This window comes from Capsicum annuum, chromosome 12, assembly GCF_002878395.1.
Source record: "Capsicum annuum cultivar UCD-10X-F1 chromosome 12, UCD10Xv1.1, whole genome shotgun sequence".
NCBI lineage: Eukaryota > Viridiplantae > Streptophyta > Magnoliopsida > Solanales > Solanaceae > Capsicum > Capsicum annuum.
In genome coordinates this window covers 21353916-21373522 of record NC_061122.1, presented here as the reverse complement: position 1 = coordinate 21373522, position 19607 = coordinate 21353916, and the positions used below count along the sequence as shown (strand labels likewise).

General features: G+C 34.6%; 1 protein-coding gene across 1 annotated transcript; it reads left to right on the top strand.

The window, feature by feature from the left end:
• The first annotated feature begins 9999 nt into the window (after positions 1-9999).
• Positions 10000-12131, top strand: LOC107849696 (2-methylpropanoate--CoA ligase CCL4-like). Its single transcript, XM_016694253.2, has one exon. It carries the CDS (start codon positions 10059-10061, stop codon positions 11715-11717), a length of 1659 nt encoding a protein of 552 aa, XP_016549739.2. The 5' UTR covers positions 10000-10058; the 3' UTR covers positions 11718-12131.
• Positions 12132-19607: the final 7476 nt, after the last annotated feature.

Below are 19607 nucleotides of genomic sequence, written 5' to 3'. Positions count from 1 at the left end.
CAACCCTATTTTCATCTAAAAGCTCATCATCCAAGAGCACTAAAGAAGAAAAACAACTAGGGTTGCATAATTAAGCTTGAAGATCCAATTTCAAGGAAATTCCTCCGTCAATCATCAAGAATCTTTCTTCTAAGGTATGCGTAGTGTTCATCCACAGATTTCCTTCGTTTGTGGAGTTCAAGAATCAATCTTTAAAATACAAAAGCTTGATTGATTGTGGTGATATGATCATACCCATGTTTATACTTGATTGTTTTCCTCTTTTTCATTATAAAGTATGATTTCTACATTGTTGGGTGTTGATGACCATGTTGTTGATATTGGGTGATTCCCAAGATGGAATTTTTATATGTTTTTGTGAATTCATGATATCATATGAGTTGGAAACATATAAATTTGGTTGTTCATGATGTATAATTTGATGAATTCACCTATGCTTAAGATGTGCGTGTAAGGTGTTTGATAAAATGCCTAAGGAACTAGAAATCATGCAATATAGCTAAATTGTGACTAAGTGAAGGATTCATGATATGCCCTTACGTTTCAATGACTTTTATGTTGTTAATGTGCATTGTAAATGTTGTTGGAATACTCATGAACTATTCTTATGAGATTATGCTATGTTTACTTGAAAATCCTACTCATGAACAAGATGTATGATAACCATGCAATCCACATGAACTTCCATGCTATTAGTATGTGTTGCCAATATGATTATGCAACGAACATGATATTAAGATTGTGTAAGTACTTCCATGTGATATGAAATCCTTTCCATGAAATACATTGTTGATAACCATGCATAGTATGAGATCCCTACTTATGATATTATAAATTATGGACTCTACTCTTATGATCAAGTCAGTCATATGCGTCAGTTTCCTTCCAACGAGTCCTGGGGGTACTTGTACCTAAAAACTATAGCTGTGTGCCTAGATCCATGTCATGTTTCACGATATCCGAACTCAAGCTATGATTCTATAGACTTCAGTCAGTCATGTGACTCAGGAAAACCTCATGATCTTAGCCAGTTGCTGATATCAGTAACATTCCGCCAGTTAACGGAATTAAGTAAGATCAAGTTATGCATAGTCAGTTATTCATGTCCAGTCCCTCCAGATGGGAGTAGAGGTTTGAACCGAGTAAACCCAAGGATGGGAACTCACCCGCCAGTTCAGGGTGTGATTCTTAGTAGAAATCCTTGTGTTCCAGAACTATGTAGCCAGCGTAGGTTGAGACATATTAACCCATCAGCTTAGGGTTGATGAGGTGGCTTAACTCGTCAGTTTAGGGTTCCCACCATTCTCATTGAGTACCCGCCAGATAAGGGTCACTCACAGCTGTCCTTACCAGTGGTGAGGTATTGACACCCCTCCAGTCGGGGCAGAGATTGGACTCCAGTTTAGCCATAACGGCATACATGGGGCATGTTGGTTAAACACTACCTCTCACAGTTTCAGTAACAGTCTCAGTAAATAAACTCAGGGCGTTCTTCAGATTTTAGTATATACAGAACTATCAGATACAGTCATCCATGTTATCAGTTTCAGTATCAGTCTCAGTAAAAGAACTCAGAGCGTTCTTCAGATTTTAGTATATACAGGACTGTCAGATACAGTCATCTATGCTATCAGTTTCAGTATCAGTCATGATAGTTATCAGTAAACCATGTATTAGCTTACAGGTTATGCTATCACGTATTCATGGTCCCAGTTTCTATATATGTGTGTTTGCACTCCCACGTTCATATTAGTCAGTCAGTGTTGTTCATGCATGAAACCCTTTATGTTTAGCCTACCTTCCTTGTATACTCAGTACTCCAGTTGTACTGATGCATTTGCACTATGGTGCTTTCGTTTTATGTTACACCATAGGTTCCGAGACACAAGCTCCAACCCAGCAGTAGCTGTAGCATTCCAGTCGTAGAGACACAGTGAGTCCTCATTGATTTGGGGACAATATGATTTGATTCATTTATTTATTCTTCAGTTCAGTTTTACGGAGTTAGTTGGAGACATGTTCCTTCAACTCCTTATTCAGACAGTTTAGAGGCTTTCGGATTTATTTTCAGATTTACGTTCAGATTTAGTTGTTTTGGGTATTTTCGCCCACATGATTGTATTCAGTTGAACCTTATGGCCTTACAATTCCATGTATTCCGCACTATTATATCATGATTTGCAGTATACAGGTACAGATATTAGTCATGGGTTAGCTTGTGGTCCCTTGGGGACATGAGTATCGTGTAGCATTCCGATTCAGCAAATCGGGGTGTTACAGTCTCACATACCTTTGAATCGACGAAAACGATGAGAAAATTGACCCTTGAAACTTAATCCCTCATGCCCTAGTTAGTCTGTCTTCTTTTGTTTAAGGAAGATGATTTGGGAATTTTGAGAAGTGAAATAACGTATATTAAGACCCTAATTTCGTCCATATATAATTAGGAATGGTTATAGGGTGTGAAAAGACCTTAACACCCTTAAAATAGGACAAAATGGAGCAACTTATGCCACTTGAATTTTGCCTTGCGGTGCATATCTAAAGTCAACCTTAGGTTTGGCGACGCACAACCAAAGCCAACCTTAGGGTTGGCGGCACATACCAAAAGTCAACCCTATCCGGTGGCTATTGGTGTTTGTTACGTAATGCGACGTCTTTGCGGAAGGTCCAATTTGCGATGCACACTCATTTTTAAGACCAAAAAGACCACCAACTCATCCCATAACACCTAGACATGATTTACCATCGATATAGAGGTCCTATGGATTATTTTTAAGGCGTTACTAGAGCGTTAAAAACACGGGGTGTTACAGATAGGAAAATTAGAAACTCCAAGGTTTAATTTTTGTATTACCTCTCTTTCCAACGCAACTCCATGATATGAGGAATCAACTATTTCATTTATTTGATATTTTGCTTCTTTATCTACATTTGTTATTTTCTTTGCACTAGTGATTGACCTTGATATAGTAGATGACTGATTAGAGACTTCAACTTCAATTATATCTCCCTTAATGTTTTCTCCAAAAAGGTCACCACTGGTATGCATAGTTTTATACATTGCATGCTCAGGTTCTATTTCAACATCTTTCACGTTCAAACTTTTAAAGTCAATTTCAAGATCTGCTTCTTTGATTTTCTTGATAGCAGCACCACGTCTCCAGTCTGAACGTCTTCAGCATCATCTTGCTTCTTATTAGCACCTTTCTTCTTCACATGATAAATTTTGTTATATTCGATCCGGCCCCTTTCCAAATTTATGAAAGCCAAGTCATCTATTGCCCGACTTTTAATTGCTAAGCATATTTTTCAGCCTTGTTCTTCTTCAATAACTTTTTTAGTTAGATCCATGTTGCTCTCTGTGGCTTGACAATATCTTCTTTTGCGTCCTGCTTTGGCACACCGATAACATTTGAGAGGTTTCTTACTATAATTGTTAAAAGTCTCTTCCTTCTTTTCAAGCGAGCTTGAACCACCTAATAATCGAGAGTGAGACATATCTCTTGCTTTTCCTTTAAGGTTCCTCTTGTCAACTACAAGAGCATTTTCTTCCCTTTCTTCGACAAATTCACCAGTCAATTATTTGGATAGTAACTCATGTGATGACAATAAATTCTCAAATTCCTCCAAGGATGGTTGTTGAGTCCATCCTTGAATCGATGTCACACAGGGAAGGCTTCAAACCACGAATAATATTTTTTCTTATTTGTTCATTAGAGATAGCCTCATCCAAATTTAATAAAGAGATCTCAGAACATAAATTCTTAATCCTTAAGAAATACTCAGCAATAGAAAGATTACCTTGGTTGGTGTTCGCAAAAGAAAGATGTAGTTGGAGAGACCTTCTGCTAACCCAAGATCGTTAACTAAGATCGGAAGATTCAACTAAAAAGAGGAAGCTATGATAATAGAAGGGAGATATTGGATAAGAGAACTTGGGTATAGAAGAAGTCTACTTGAATGGATTTTTTTTTTTAAGTTTTTGGTTGGTTACAAATATATTAGACCATTCCTATTTATACTTGTTCATGGATGGTTTTAGAAAATCTTCTAGATAATTCTACAAAAAAAAATCTAGTGAACTTTATCATCTACCACTACTCTAGAATATCTAGGTAATTCTACAAGATACTTGTTCAAGACACAATACTAGAACATTATACAAGAACCTATGACTTTTCTAGAAACTTAACTAGAAAACTATGATATTCATTCTTTCAAAAAATTCACTTTACATAATTTTCACACTTGCATGTGCATGTTGCTTCTTACAATAATTTTCTTACTGCTGCTGGCTGGCCTGGCTTCCTCGGCTGCTGGTTTTGCCTGCCTCGGTATGATTAACTGTTTCTCTTTCTTTTATTCTGAAATCATTTGTCAGTCCTCTTTTTTTATTTCATTAATATCCTAATATTAAAGATTTAAGGATTATCGATGAATCTTGAACCTAAGTATCATCGATGAATCCTGAAAAGTTATTGGAGTACTCTTTTTTAAGAGTTTCAGAAGTTAGTTCTTTCTGCATGCATTTGCATAATGCTCATGTTGTCTAAGGTGTTTGCATCTTGCACGTACCTGGAACTGATCTAACTTTGAAATTAACCCTATTTGTTTGTATATCTGCTTGTCCGTGGTCTATAAAATCCAAAATAACTTTGTACCTGATTGAGCATATGACACTAGAAATTAAATTTGTTGAGGCTTTACCGTGCTCAATCTGCGATTTGACTTCATTCGGCAAAGATCAATGTGATACCTTTGTATTTTCAAAACTTTTTGTTTCTTTTGCAGATTGACAGAATTCATTTAGGACAAAACCATTATCTTTTCTGAATGTTGCATGTGGCTTTCTGAGTATGTTTGTATTGGCATAACTGTTTGTTCTATGACCAGTAACATATCATATTTGCTTGGCGAGCAAATTAGTTCCAAAAGTCCCTTGCGAAATATTACTAACTACCAGCCTTTAAGTAAATCTAAAAACTAAAATACCAAAAAACCAAAAGAGTAATGACTAAGCTAAGATTCGATCATGCTTCACCATTGATGATGAGTAGGGGTGGGTATTCGGTTTGTTCGGTTTGATTGTTCAATATTGGTTTGATTTTTCGGTTTTCGAATTGACGAAAATGACAATCATAACCAAACCAAAATAAATTCGATTTTTACAAATTCGATTCAGTTATTTCGAATTTTTATTTCAATTTTGAAGATTAAAGTAGTAAGACGGTCAAGTTCAGTCACCGAATTAAATGCTACACAACTGTGGTAGAAGATGACCATTAACTTTTTGTAACTTGTATAACCTCTAACTCGATATTCTACATCATTATACCTTTTAATTCATGTAACTTCTCTGCTATTCATCTACCCACTTTACTATCTTATATTCTTTCTATTCATTACAAGGACAAATTCTTCATCTATAAATAGTACTGATCTTGTATTATATTGTGTACAAGAATAATATAGAGTTTATATGAGAAATATATTGTGTTTATATTTTGAGGTTAGCATAGTGAAAGAGAGTGTTGATACAAAGAAAATATTCTAAATCTGCATCTATATTCACTATAACAAATGAGAGTATTCATGAGTTGATAAATGTGTTTTTTTTTTGTGGAGCTTTAGAATCTTTAACTAATCTGCAATTGTTTGAGTTGTACGACGTTATTAGGTTGTTGTATCGGAAGGAAACAAGTCAAGAGTGATACTGCTGGATCGGTGTAGATTATAGCATTGTGGCTTGAATCTCCTTAAAGAAAGCGAAATATCCGTGTCTCAACCTGAATTACTTATTTTGTTCAATTTATTTTCTAAGTATAATTATTGCAATATGTGGTTATACACCAGCAACTTATTTTTAAAAAGTAAAGTACTTGGTCAAACTTTTGAGAGAAAATAAATATTTCTACAGAGCAACAAAAATAGTTTTTTAGAAGCTAAAAAAAGTAGTTCTTCCAAAAAAGCACTTTTGAAAAATACACTTACACGGACTTTTAAAATTTTTTGTCACATACTAATTGTGGCTCAAAAGTGATTTTTAAATTCATTGGCCGAGCACTCATCACTGTTTCTCATCAAAAGTGTATTTTGAAAAGCACTTTTGAAAAAACACTTCTCAGAATAAAGTTATTTTAGAAGTTTAGCCAAACAAACTACTGGTCGAATTCACACACCTGCGAGCAACTTAATGAGAAGGTATTTTGTATCAAAATTTTCCATTCTTTAAGAATATATAAAATCGAAACCTCAACTAAGGATAAGGGATTTAATTTATCTTGAAACTTTTCTTTTTTACATTTATCCCTTCATTCTTTACTTATTCGATACATTAAAAATAATTATTTAATTTTACTTTTCTGATATAAAAGAATAAGAGATAATTGTTATTTTATATTTGTTGACACCTAAATTTTGCTCTTCGTGCCTAAAATTAATGTTTTCAGGCTTTCTGATCGTTAAAAGGCACAAAATATCATTTTCACATCTTTTATAATTGTTTGACCAATTATTGATAATCATCTTTACTTTAGGATTTTAATCAATTTGTTGTCACTTTTCACTTTTTATAACTTATCAATATTTTTTCTTATTTTAGAATTTTACCAATTTATTATCGTTTTTAACACTTTACAATCATCCGCACACATGCACGACATGATGTCACATTTTTTACAGTATTTTCAAATTAATTACATTTCAATAATTTTAATATTCTTTACATTTTTTTGTAATTACATATCAATAACTACATTTTTGTATATCTATTACAATCCGCAAAAGTTCAGTCGAGTCAATTATTTTAATACATAGAGCAACAAATCAGTCAAGTCAAGGTCTCGTCATCGTTATGATGCTTGACTTTTCCTTCACCTACTATCCATAATTTAAGGGAAGTGTTTGAAAAAAAATAGATTTGATATTTTATTTTATTATTATTATTTTTTTAAAAACCCAACACACACACAATAAACACACAAAACACACACCACAAACATTCACACCCTTAATTTCGTAAATTTTAGGATTTTTATCAGTTTATTATCATTTTAATATTTGTTCATAGTCATCTACATACGTACATAACATAACAATACAATTTTTTTATATATATTATAATTTTAATTGTTTATAGTGTAGTACATTTTTTTCAAAGATAATTATATTTGTTGATATTTTTTTGTAGTTATATATATGGATATTTTTATTTTTTTACCTTATTTAATACAATCTATAGAAATAACATCGATTTATTTTAATACACAAAGTAACAATCAATCAAGTCAACATCTCATCACTAAAAAGATATTTGACTTTATTTTATCTACTATCCACAATTTAAGTGATATGCTGAAAAAGATAAATTTAATATTAATTTATTTTATTATTATTATTTTTTTAAATACATAGCACAAACTAACACAAAATATCATTCTCTCTCCTAACTCTCTCAATCACACGCCTTTTTCCCTCTCCATCTTCACTGCCATTACTGCCGGAGCTTCGGCAAACGGGCTCTGGCAACCACCATTACTACACTAACAACACCAACTCTCCATGCTACAAACTTTCTCTCTTCGTCTCGTTGTAAGCTCGCCGAAGGCAATGATGACCGGAGAGCATCGAGTTTCCAGCCACCAATCACTGCCCACACTGCTGTCGGCAAAACTATTCAACCGACGACGCCCACTAGCCACCGCAAAACCACCAGCGCCACTCCTTTTACTCTCCTTCTCTCCGCTCCTCTACTTTTCCTCCATGAATGGAGAGCTTGGTTCCATAAAAAGGTACCAGATCCAGTTGATTTCTTTTTTTATAGATCCAACGTTGCTCCGGTGTCACACTGTTGAAGCAACACCAATGGCCCATTCCCTCTTTGCCTTTATATTTATGTTCTATCTTATTGCTCAATTTTAGATTTGGCCGAAATCATGGCCACGTTAAAAAAAAAACTCAGTTTCGTCTGTATCCCATTTCGACGTTGCTTCAACGATTGTAACATTAACACTATCACTACTATAATTGTTTACTGTCATTGTCGAATATTGTTCGCTAATATTTCATTATTATACTGTGATTTTGTTCTTTACTTTTTGCCATTGCTGCTATGTTTGTTACTGTTGCTGTTAATCATGTGTCTGTGGGTTTGCTTTGCTACTTTGCTAGCTTGACTAATTTTTAGGATTGTTTTGGGCATAGCGAATAAATACTATACAATATGATGAATGACATTATCTATCTGTCGGATATTTGAGGTCATCCTGTTACAAGAGACGAACTTTATTTTGTCGTCGATACTTCATCAATGAAATTATCTTTCCGTCAGATACTTGAGGACACGCCGTAACAAAAGACAGATTTTACTTTTTTCAAGTTTACTTATTTTATAAGTATCAAATATTCAATTGGCTAATGGCATTATCTTTCCGTTGAATATTTGAGGTCATCCCTATACAAAAGACGAATCTTTACTTAAAACTTTATCTGAGCCCACTTTTTAACAAAAAATATATTTTTAAATACGGATATGCACACATATTTTTTTTAATTTATTTTGATTATTATTTATTTGTTACTAACATTTTTATTACAAGTGTTTATATAGGTTATTGAGAATCATTATCGGAGATGGCAGTCAAAGAAGACTTTAAATTATGTGTTTATATTTTATATTCTTGCACTTGTACAAATGTTAGTCATAGTGAAAGCTTTATTTTTGGGGTATTGAGCGGGATATTCTTTATTCAATCTTCACCACGCGTTTAGGCAAATTTAGGACGTTAATATTTATATAAAAATGTTAGATTGACTTAGATTATTTAATCAAATAATTTATACTTTTTACACTAAAAAATATTACGTAGTTTTTTCTTTAGAACAATTTTTCTTTATTCAATCTTGTCTTTTCTTTACATGCATATACTTATATACTTTTGTTTACACATATTACAACATATATATTAATATTATTTTAATACATATTTTATATTTGTATATATTTGTTCTTCTTTTCTTTTTTGTTTTGTTACTTAGGCAAATTTAGGCCGTTAATATTTATACCAATAAGTTAAATTAATCAATTAATTTTCACACTTTGACATCATAAACATTGTGATATTTTCTATTCAAGTAAATCTTTATTTTTTTTCGTAAATTTTAATCAAATAAAAAATATTATTTGTAAATATTTTTTCTTTACATGGCACATTAAAATACATTTCTTTTCATACATCATAAAATACTTTTCCTTTTCACATGTATTTATACATTTTTATATATTTTTTTTGACATGATTTTTTTAACAATATATTTTATTTATATATTTAATATACATATACCTTTACATAGTTTAAACAATTATATTTTTTTTCAAAAGAATTATTTTATACTTAATATATACACTTTTACATTATTTTTATATACCTTCTTTTTTTGATAAATTTAGTCTAGCCGGGTGCCATATTTGTGGATCCTGAAGGGTGCCTAACTCCTTCCCTTCGGAATAATCTGAACCCTTACCTAAAATCTCAATTGATTTTTTGCAGACTAAAACATCAATCACACATGCTAATAAATAAATAGATTTTCTTATTTTCCTTGAAAATTAAGTGGCGACTCTGTACAAGACTTTAATTCATTTAGAGTCCATAAGTCATGCTTGTTTAACCTTGGCGAAAACAGGACATAACAATATCTATTATATTTTTATTATTAAATACTATTTTGTTTTTTTTCATAGTTAAATGACTAATAATTAATAAAGGTAATATAATAAAATTATCCTTTTACTTATTATTTTTTAGGGATATGAGTAGTCAAACATGGATAGATAAAAAAAGACAAAATAAGTAATAAATATTGTATTATTAGTAATATCATAATTTGCTAGTGTGTATTAATTATGCATTCTGTATAAGGTGTATATTTAGTGACAAGTACATAAATGATGACTTGTCAGTCAAAACATTTAATATAGAGTTGATCATTGCAAAATTTCAATTGATATTTAATAGCCAAAATATACCCCCTTCATTCTCAAAGAGGGACAAAGTATGGATAAGTTGAAGCCAAGGCCACCAAATTCAAGTCCTCTTACTCCTCTTACTTTCCTGGAAAGAGCTGCCACTATCTATGCCAATTGCCCTTCTGTTGTTTACAACAATAATACTCGTTACACTTGGTCCCAAACCCGCACCCGTTGCCTCAAAATTGCCTCTTCTATTGCCTCTCTACTTGGCATTCATAGAAATCATGTTGTCTCTGTTGTTGCCCCTAATATACCTGCCATGTACGAACTTCATTTCGCTGTTCCCATGGCGGGTGCTGTCCTCAACACCATCAATCTCCGTCTTGATGCGCGCATTATCTCTGTCCTTCTCCTTCACAGCGGATCAAAGCTCGTGTTCGTTGATTGTCAATCCCAAGTCCTTGTTCTCGATGCGCTGCCGTTATTTCCTCCGAAATCCGACCGTCCGATTCTTGTTCTCATTGAAGATGACGAATTCCATACTCCACAATCTAGTGATCAATTTATCAGCACATATGAAGAATTGGTGGAAAATGGGGATTTGGGTTTCAGTTGGGTTCGCCCGAAAAGTGAACTTGATCCAATTGTATTGAATTATACTTCTGGTACTACATCCGCTCCGAAAGGAGTGGTTCATAGCCATGGGGGTATTTTCATTGCTTCCTTGGATTGTTTGATAGAATGGGCCGTTCCAAAACAGCCGGTTTATTTATGGACACTTCCTATGTTTCATGCAAACGGCTGGACTTATCCTTGGGGTTTGGCTGCAGTTGGTGGAACCAATATCTGTTTGAGAAAATTTGACGCAAGAATCATTTATGAATCAATCTGTAAACACAACGTTACTCACTTTTGCGCTGCTCCTGTGGTACTCAACATGTTGTCAAATTCCCCTGACAGCAAACCATTGAAGCACGCTGTTTATATATTGACAGCAGGATCCCCACCCCCTGCTGTTGTCTTGTTTCGAACTGAGTCCCTTGGATTTGTAGTCCACCATGGTTATGGACTGACAGAAACTGGCGGACTAGTGATTTCCTGCGCATGGAAAAATAACTGGAATAAATTGCCAGCAACCGAAAGAGCAAGGCTGAAATCAAGACAAGGGGTAAGGACCACAGGGATGACGGAAGTGGACGTGGTGAATCCAGAATCTGGAGTCAGTGTGAAGCGCGATGGTTCAACGTTAGGTGAAATTGTCCTAAAGGGTGCGTGTGTCATGTTGGGTTACCTTAAAGACCCCGAAGGAACGTCAAAATGCATGAAAGATGATGGTTGGTTTTACACAGGGGATGTTGCAGTTATGCACCCTGATGGATACTTAGAAATTAAGGACAGATCAAAGGAAGTGATCATAAGTGGTGGAGAGAATATTAGCAGTGTGGAAGTGGAATCAGTGTTGTATACACATCCAGCGATTAATGAAGCAGCAGTGGTAGCACGACCTGATGAATTCTGGGGCGAAACACCGTGTGCATTTGTTAGCTTGAATGGAAAAGAAAAGGCAAGTGAAAAAGATATTATAGAGTTTTGTAGATCCAGATTGCCACATTATATGGTGCCAAAGACTCTGATAATTAAAGAAGAGCTTCCAAAGACATCAACTGGGAAAATTCAAAAGTTTGTGCTTAGAGATATGGCTAAAAGTATGGGGAAAAGCAGCATGAAGATGAGCAGAATGTAGAGATTAGTGAACTCGGCCTGATTGAGTCAGTGCCTAGGTTCAACTTACTTGACAAAAGAATGCGAATGTGACATGCGTATGGTTGTTAAATTGTTAGTTATGACGTGATGATTTAAATAATTTATGATTCCTAATTTACATTTTCTTCAACCTTGTCGATTTTTGTGAGAATTGATTCAAAGCTTGTTTATTTAAGTTACTGCGTAGGATAAATTTTACTGTGTTGAATAAGTCGCTCACTAGAGTTGAAAGAGTCTTGTTAGGTTGCTATATTTTTGATTTAGTTGCTCGTTGTATGGTGTGTTTACTAGTTTTTAGTCAAGTAGGAGTCTTGCATATTTCAGAGTTTGTAAGCTATAAAAGCAGAGACTTCCAGTTTATAAATGTATGCTCTTCTAAAAGAAATTTCTTTCATCTTCTCTGACGCAACTCATACGTTTCTATCGAAGAACCTCTCCTTTCTTACATTATGGTATCAGAGCGTGCGTTCGGTCTATGACTGGGCCATAAAGAGGTTAAGAAATGGTGAGAGAGTGAAATACAAAGAAATGAAAAGGAGTTATGATAGCAAACGGTATGCCCTTTTCTTCACAACCGCTCATACTTGTCTTCAACGGTGAGAAGTTTTTGAACAGTCCTTGTAACAGATCAATAATCAAGGTAAAGGTTCTTAAGGGGAAAATAAAAAATACAGGATCTTGTGATTCAGACTAGCATGATCATTTTAGGTTTAGCATTTTAGGCTTGAATATGGAAGCGGCATGGAGTTAAATTCATGATCTATATGTATCCTCATAAGAATTATAGGTTGCAAACGATGAAGTGTAGTACTCGGAGGACGGAATGTAGTTTAAAAGTGTTTCTAATTTTAAAGGTTTTCAATTATCTCATTTAAGGTGAAAATACTCCTATTTTTATGACCAACACACTTATATTTCATGTAATGTACCTTCAAGATCGAATGAGTCTTGTGTCCAAGCCTTTGCCATGTCTTCTGTATGAACCCAGGTTAGGTGACTAAGATACTCAGGTTATGTTGAAGCTATATATATCTAATATATCACCCGTGACTTATGCCAATACATTTCTTTTGGTGTTTGTTAAAGCTCCTCACGTTAGTGAAGCTCGTGTTGTTAAGAATTAGTTCAAGAAAGACCAGACCTATTACTATTCCCATATAAGGTACCCTCACTTATTCACTCCTCAAGAGGGGAGCAATGAAGGTAACAATACTAATCATTATTTATAAATGTGTGTTGGGTTCAATTGGTGTGAATGAAAAATGGAGGGATACAACCTTTTATGAAAAGACATATTATTTTGAAAAAGGAGTGACTGTTCAGATAGTTGTGTCTGTTAAAAAAAAGACACAATATTTTGAATGAACAGACATGACTCTTCCAAAGGATACATCTTTTTGGATGAACCATTGCCACCTTTCGGAAGGGGCACTTGATGGCTATATAAACCTGCATTTATCCACAGGTTTTGGTATGAAAAATTTTCTGAAATACAAATTCTTCTTGTCTTCAAAACATTCCTTGTGATCAATCAAATCGTTGAGTGAGTTCGACAAATCCAATTATTTGAGGTACCACTATAGTTGGATTGAAAGCCATTTTATCCTGGAAGAAAGATTTCAAAACCTCGGGTATAGTGAGGGGAATTATTCCTTAAGGACACTCCGTGAAGTCAGGGGACTTGACTTTACATTTCGATTTCATCTTAATTTTTGAAAAAATAAAATACACTTCTTAGAAAGATCACTTTGATCTTTTGTTGAGGGTGTTCTTGTGCTTCATAGTGTTCTTGTTTTAAACTTGAACTGGTATTGAAGTTATTGTGTAAAATTATTGATTCTTGTACCCGAAAACGTTGAAAAACAACAATCTTAAGGAATAATTTTAGAAAAAGAAAAAATAAATTTTTTGCTTGTTAGGTGAAATTTTCTTTTCACTAAAGTTTTTTTTCTCTGAATCTGTATAACTTGGTTTCTGGAGAATAAAACTTTTAGCTTTCTACTCCGTTTGAACTTAACTAGTGATTTGAAGAAATAAAATCTTCATCATAAGTTAAAGATCACTCGGTTGAAGATTGGAAGTCATAAAAACTTCATCGTTAAACTAGAAACAAGAAGTGTTTAAAGTTGCTGCAATTTTTTAATAAGTATTTTGATATATTTAAGGTACTATCTTGTGGTGACAGGAAAATGATGACTGATAGTCAAATGCATGATGCTGGAACGACTATGCGGCAACTAGTATTGCTACGACGAGTCGTACTAATGCTCTGCAAGCTATGGCTTTTACCGGCGGAGGAACCCGGAAAGTTCACGGGTATTGACTTCAAGAGATGGCAGAAGAAAATGTTCTTCTACCTCACAACTCAGTGTTTTCAAAGGTTCACAGTTGAGGAAGCTCCGAAAGTGCCCGAGGGAACCTCTGAAAAAGAACGCTTTGTGATTGTGGAGGCATGAAAACACTCAGATTTCCTTTACAGGAATTATATCTTGAGTGGTCTCCAAGATGACCTTTACAATGTATATAGCAGAACAAAGACTGCAAAAGAGTTATGGGAAGCACTAGAATAGAAGTATAAGATGGAGGATGCTGGAACTAAAAAGTTCTTTGTTGCAAAATTCCTGGAGTACAAAATGGTAGACAACAAATCTGTTGTTTTCCAAGTGCAAGAACTGTAAGTGATTATCCATGATCTTCTAGCGGAAGGTATGATTTTGACAAATACCGTTGTTGAACAATTTAAAAATGTTCTTAGTATTCACATGAACTTTATTATAGGTTTGATTGTGAATGAAGCGTTTCAAGTAGCGGAAATAATAGAGAAGCTACCACCTATGTGGAAAAACTTCAAAAACTATTTGAAACACAAATGTAAGGAGATGTCAGTCGAAGATCTGATTGTATGACTACGTATTGAAGAAGATAACAAGGCTGTAGAAAGAAGGTCAAGAGGCAATTCTGCAATGAGTGGAGAAAACATTGTAGAAGATGACCAAAATAACTCTAAAAAACAAAAGAAAGCTGGAAATAAAAGCAATCAACCCAAGAAGAAATTCATGGGAAAGTGCTTTAACTGTGGCAAGATTGGCCACAAGTCTACGGATTATCGTGCTCCAAAGAAAAAGAAGAAGAAGAACCAAGCAAATCTGGCTGAGTCTAAGAAAGAAATAGATGATCTGTGTGCTATGCTTTCCGAATGTAACTTGGTGGGAAATCCTCGCGAATGGTAGATGGATTCTGGTGCCATCCGCCATGTTTGTGCTAACAAGGAGTTGTTTTCGACGTTCGCTTCGGCTCAAGTAGAAGAGAAAATCTACATGGAAAACTCCGCTACTGCTAAAGTGGAAGGAACAGGAAAAGTGTTCTTGAAGATGACTTCTGACAAAGTGTTGACACTTAACAATGTCTTATATGTTCCTAAGTTACGAAAGAACTTGATTTCTGTTTCACTTCTAGACAAGAACGAATTCAAATGTGTATTTATTTTTGGAAAAATTGTACTTAGTAAAGGAGAAGTGTATGTAGGAAAAGGCTACCTCAATGAGGGCCTATTCAAAATGAATGTAATGAATGTTGAAATCAATAAAATTTCAAATTCTTCTTACTTGCTTGAGTCTCCCAATTTGTGGTATGAACGACTGGGCCATGTGAATTACAAAACATTACAAAAATGGATTAACTTAGAAGTTTTGCCAAACTTTGAGTGCAATAAATCAAAGTGTCAAACTTGTGTGGAATCAAAGTATGCTAAGCATTCGTATAAGTCCGTTGAAAGGAATTCCAATCCCTTATACTTAATCCACACTGACATTTGTGATATGAAGTCAACACCATCACGTGGTGGGAAAAAGTATTTCATAACTTTCATTGACGATTGCACTAGATATTGTTATGTCTACTTGCTAAATAGTAAGGATGAAGCAATAGATACGTTTAGGCAATACAAAACTGAAGTTGAAAATCAGTTAGAGAAAAAGATCAAAACTATAAGAAGTGATAGGGGCGGAGAATATGAATCTCCCTTCGCCGAAATATATGTAGAGAATGGAATTGTCCATCGAACTACGACCCCGTATTCACCTCAATCTAATAGAATTACAGAAATGAAAAACCAAACTTTGAAGGAAATGATGAATGCCTTACTTATAAGTTCAGGTTTATTGCAAAGATTATGGGGGGAGGCTATCCTTACAGCCAACCGAATACCCAATAGAGTTCCCCATAGTAAGACACAATCAATTCCTTATGAGAAATTGAAAGGAAAGAAACCTAACTTAAATATTTCAAAGTGTGGGGGTGTCTAGCAAAGGTCCAAGTTCCTATGCCTAAAAGGGTTAAGATAGGACCTAAGACGGTGGACTATGTTTTCATAGGATATGCTAAAAGTAGTAAAGCATGTCGGTTTTTGGTTCATAAATCCGAACATCTGGATATTAATGAAAATACGGTAACTGAATCAGATAACGCTGAATTCTTTGAAAACTTTTATCCGTATAAAACTAGACATGAACAGTCTATTGAAGGGTCTAAATGACCTCGATATGAACCAAGTGAGAATGTACATAATAATGAGAATCCAAAACGTGGTACACATCAAAGAACGTACACTTTGTTTGGATTGAATTTTATAACATTTTTCTTATAAAATGAGCCTCAAACATTTAAGGAAGCGATGACGTCTTCGGACTCATCTTTTTGGAAATAGCCAGTCGATAGTAGATTGATTCAATCTTAAGCAACCATATGTGAGAATTGGTTGATCTTCCTCCAGGAAACAAACCTTTAGGATCTAAATAGATCTTCAAAAGGAAAATAAAAGTGGATGGTACTATTGACAAATACAAGGCAAGACTTGTAGTAAAAGGCTTTAAACAAAAAGAAGGCCTTGATTACTTTGATACATACTCGCCGATAATAAGGATAACATCGATTCGAATGTTAATTGCCTTGGCGGCGGTATGTGGTCTTTAAATCCATCAAATAGATGTGAAAATTACATTCCTAAATAGAGAATTGGAGGAAGAAATTTACATGGAACATCTGAGGGTTTTGTGGTTTCAGGAAAAGAAAATAAGGTGTGTAAACTTGGTAAGTCACTTTATGGACTAAAACAAGCATGTAAGCAATGACATACAAAGTTTGACCAAACCATGTTGGCAAACGGATTCAAAATTAATGAATGTGATAAATGTGTTTATATTAAAGACAGTCCAAATCACCAAGTCAATGTGTGTATGTATGTGGATGATATGTTGATCATCAGTAGAGATATTTCAGACATAAATGCTATGAAATGAATGCTCGAGAGCATGTTCAATATGAAAGACCTTGGAGTTGCAGATGTGATCTTAGGGATAAGAATCCATAGAACTCCACAAGGGTTGGCATTGTCACAGTCTCATTACATCGAAAAGGTACTTGACAAATTCAAGTATATGGAATTTGGTATTGCTAAGACTCCATTGGATGTGAGCTTTGCACTTCGAAAGAATGAAGGTGAAAGTGACTCACAATTGGAGTACGCAAAAGTATTGGGATGTTTAATGAATATAATGAAATGTACACAACCAGACATAGCATGCGTTATTAGTAAGTTGAGTTGGTACACGAGTAATCCTAATAAAACTCATTGGATGGCAGTGAAAAGAGTTTTGGGGTATCTTAAATACACTCATGACTACACTTTGCATTATAATAAATATGCTGCGGTACTTGAAGGATATAGTGATGCAAATTGAATCACCGGATCGAACGAAGTAAAATCCATGAGTGGATATGTATTTACTATCGGTGGAGGAGCGGTCTCTTGGAAATCATCCAAACAGACTTGTATTGCTCGCTCTACAATGAAATCTGAATTTATCACATTAGACAAAGCCGGTGAAGAAGCAGAATGGCTCCAGAATTTCTTGAAGATATTCCTTATTGGCCCAAACCCATGTCACTAGTATGTATACGCTGTGATAGCCAAGCGGCGCTAGGTAGGGCAGGGAGCATGATGCACAATGGTAAATCTCGTCACATAAGACGGAGACATAATATCGTTAGAAAACTTTTCTCTAGTGGAATTATCACTATTGACTATGTGAAGTCAAGGGATAATGTGTCGGGTCCACTTACAAAAGGCCTATCTAAAAAAGGAGTTGAGAGAACATCCAAGGGAATGGGTTTAAGGCCTAGGAGAAGTTAGCATGGAAGTAACTATACCTAGAAGACTGGAGATCCCAAGTGCTAGGTTCAAGAAGATCAAACAAAGCTGTGTCTGACAGGTTCAACATTGTCAAAATACCAACCCATTCTCATGATGTAGACAATATTTAGTAAACAAGGATAAGACTTAAGGTGAAATTTTTTTTAATGATTATCTAAATTTGACAAATTTGACCAAATAGTTTAATCTATAGGATTGAACATTTAGAAATCACCTATATGAGGGCGAAGTGAAAGCCGCTTTAAGGAGAATGTTAGTAAAGGCCTATTCTCTAAGCTCTCATGAAATCGGAACGTGTTCATGGCTGAAAAGAAAAAAATCATGAGAACCATAAATTTTAAAAGGATGGTTGTGTGACATGTGTTGTCTAGGTGTACATTAAAGATTGAAGGTTCAAAGATATCAAACCTACCGATTGACCGAGTGCATCCGATGCATGTTCACTATAGAAAGTTCAAAGGAAAGCCCACTTATCTTGATGCAATCAGTCTTTGCTTGATGATCACATATTTGTTTGTAAAGTTTTACAAAGAATAGTTATTCCTCATTTATGTGGGGGATTGTTGGGTTCAATTGGTGCGAATGGAAAATGGATGGATATAACCTTTTATGAAAAGACATATTATTTTGGAAAAGGAATGACAGTTCAGATAGTTATGTCTGTTCAAAAAGAGACACAATATTTTGAATGAACAGACATGACTCTTCCAAAGGATACACCTTTTCGGATGAACCATTGCCACCTTTTGGAAGGGGCACTTAATAGCTATATAAACCTGTATTTATCCATAGGTTTTGGTATGAAAATTTTTTTGAAATACAAACTCTTCTTGTCTTCAAAACATTTCGTGTAATCAATCAAATCATTGAGTGAATTTGATGAATCCAATTATTTGAGGTACCACTATAGTTGGATTGAAAACCATTTTATCCTGGAGGAAGATTCCAAAACCTCGGGTACAGTGAGGGGAATGATTCTTAAGGACACTCCGTGAAGTCGGGGGACTTGGCTTTACATTTCTGTTTCATCTTAATTTCAGAAAAATAAAACACACTTCTTAGAAAGATCACTTTGATCTTATGTTGAGGGTGTTGTTGTACTTCATGGTGTTCTTGTTTTAAACTTGAACTAGTGTTGAAGTTATTGTGTCAAATTACAGATTCTTGTACCCTAAAAGGTTGAAAAACAACAATTTCTTCCCTAAATTCAGGTTATGTGTTGTATAGATCATGTTACATAAGATATCCTTCTTAGATCATCTTGTGTCTAGTGCCTTGTATGATAGGAATCAAGTTTATATCCTCTCATGGTTGTCTGTTTTAGAGTTTGAAAGTTATAGGCTACCTACAAAGCTTAAAAGTTCGTTAGTGGAAGTTTTTTCCCCCAATTCTTGAGCTTAGAGTTTTCCACGAGTCTATAACCTTCATTTGAGGACTAATGATCCCAAGGTGGAGATATTGTTACACCCCATGTGTTGAGTTTAAGTCATAGTTTTTAGTGGAGGTGTTAAGGCTGCATAATTGAGCTTGTTATTCTTCAAATTTAATTAGAAATCCACTTGTAATTATCGTATATATTTAGGGGGGGGGGGTTTAGGGAGGTGAATTATAGTTGGGGGACAAAGATATTACTACTGCATCATTGCAACATTGCAAGGG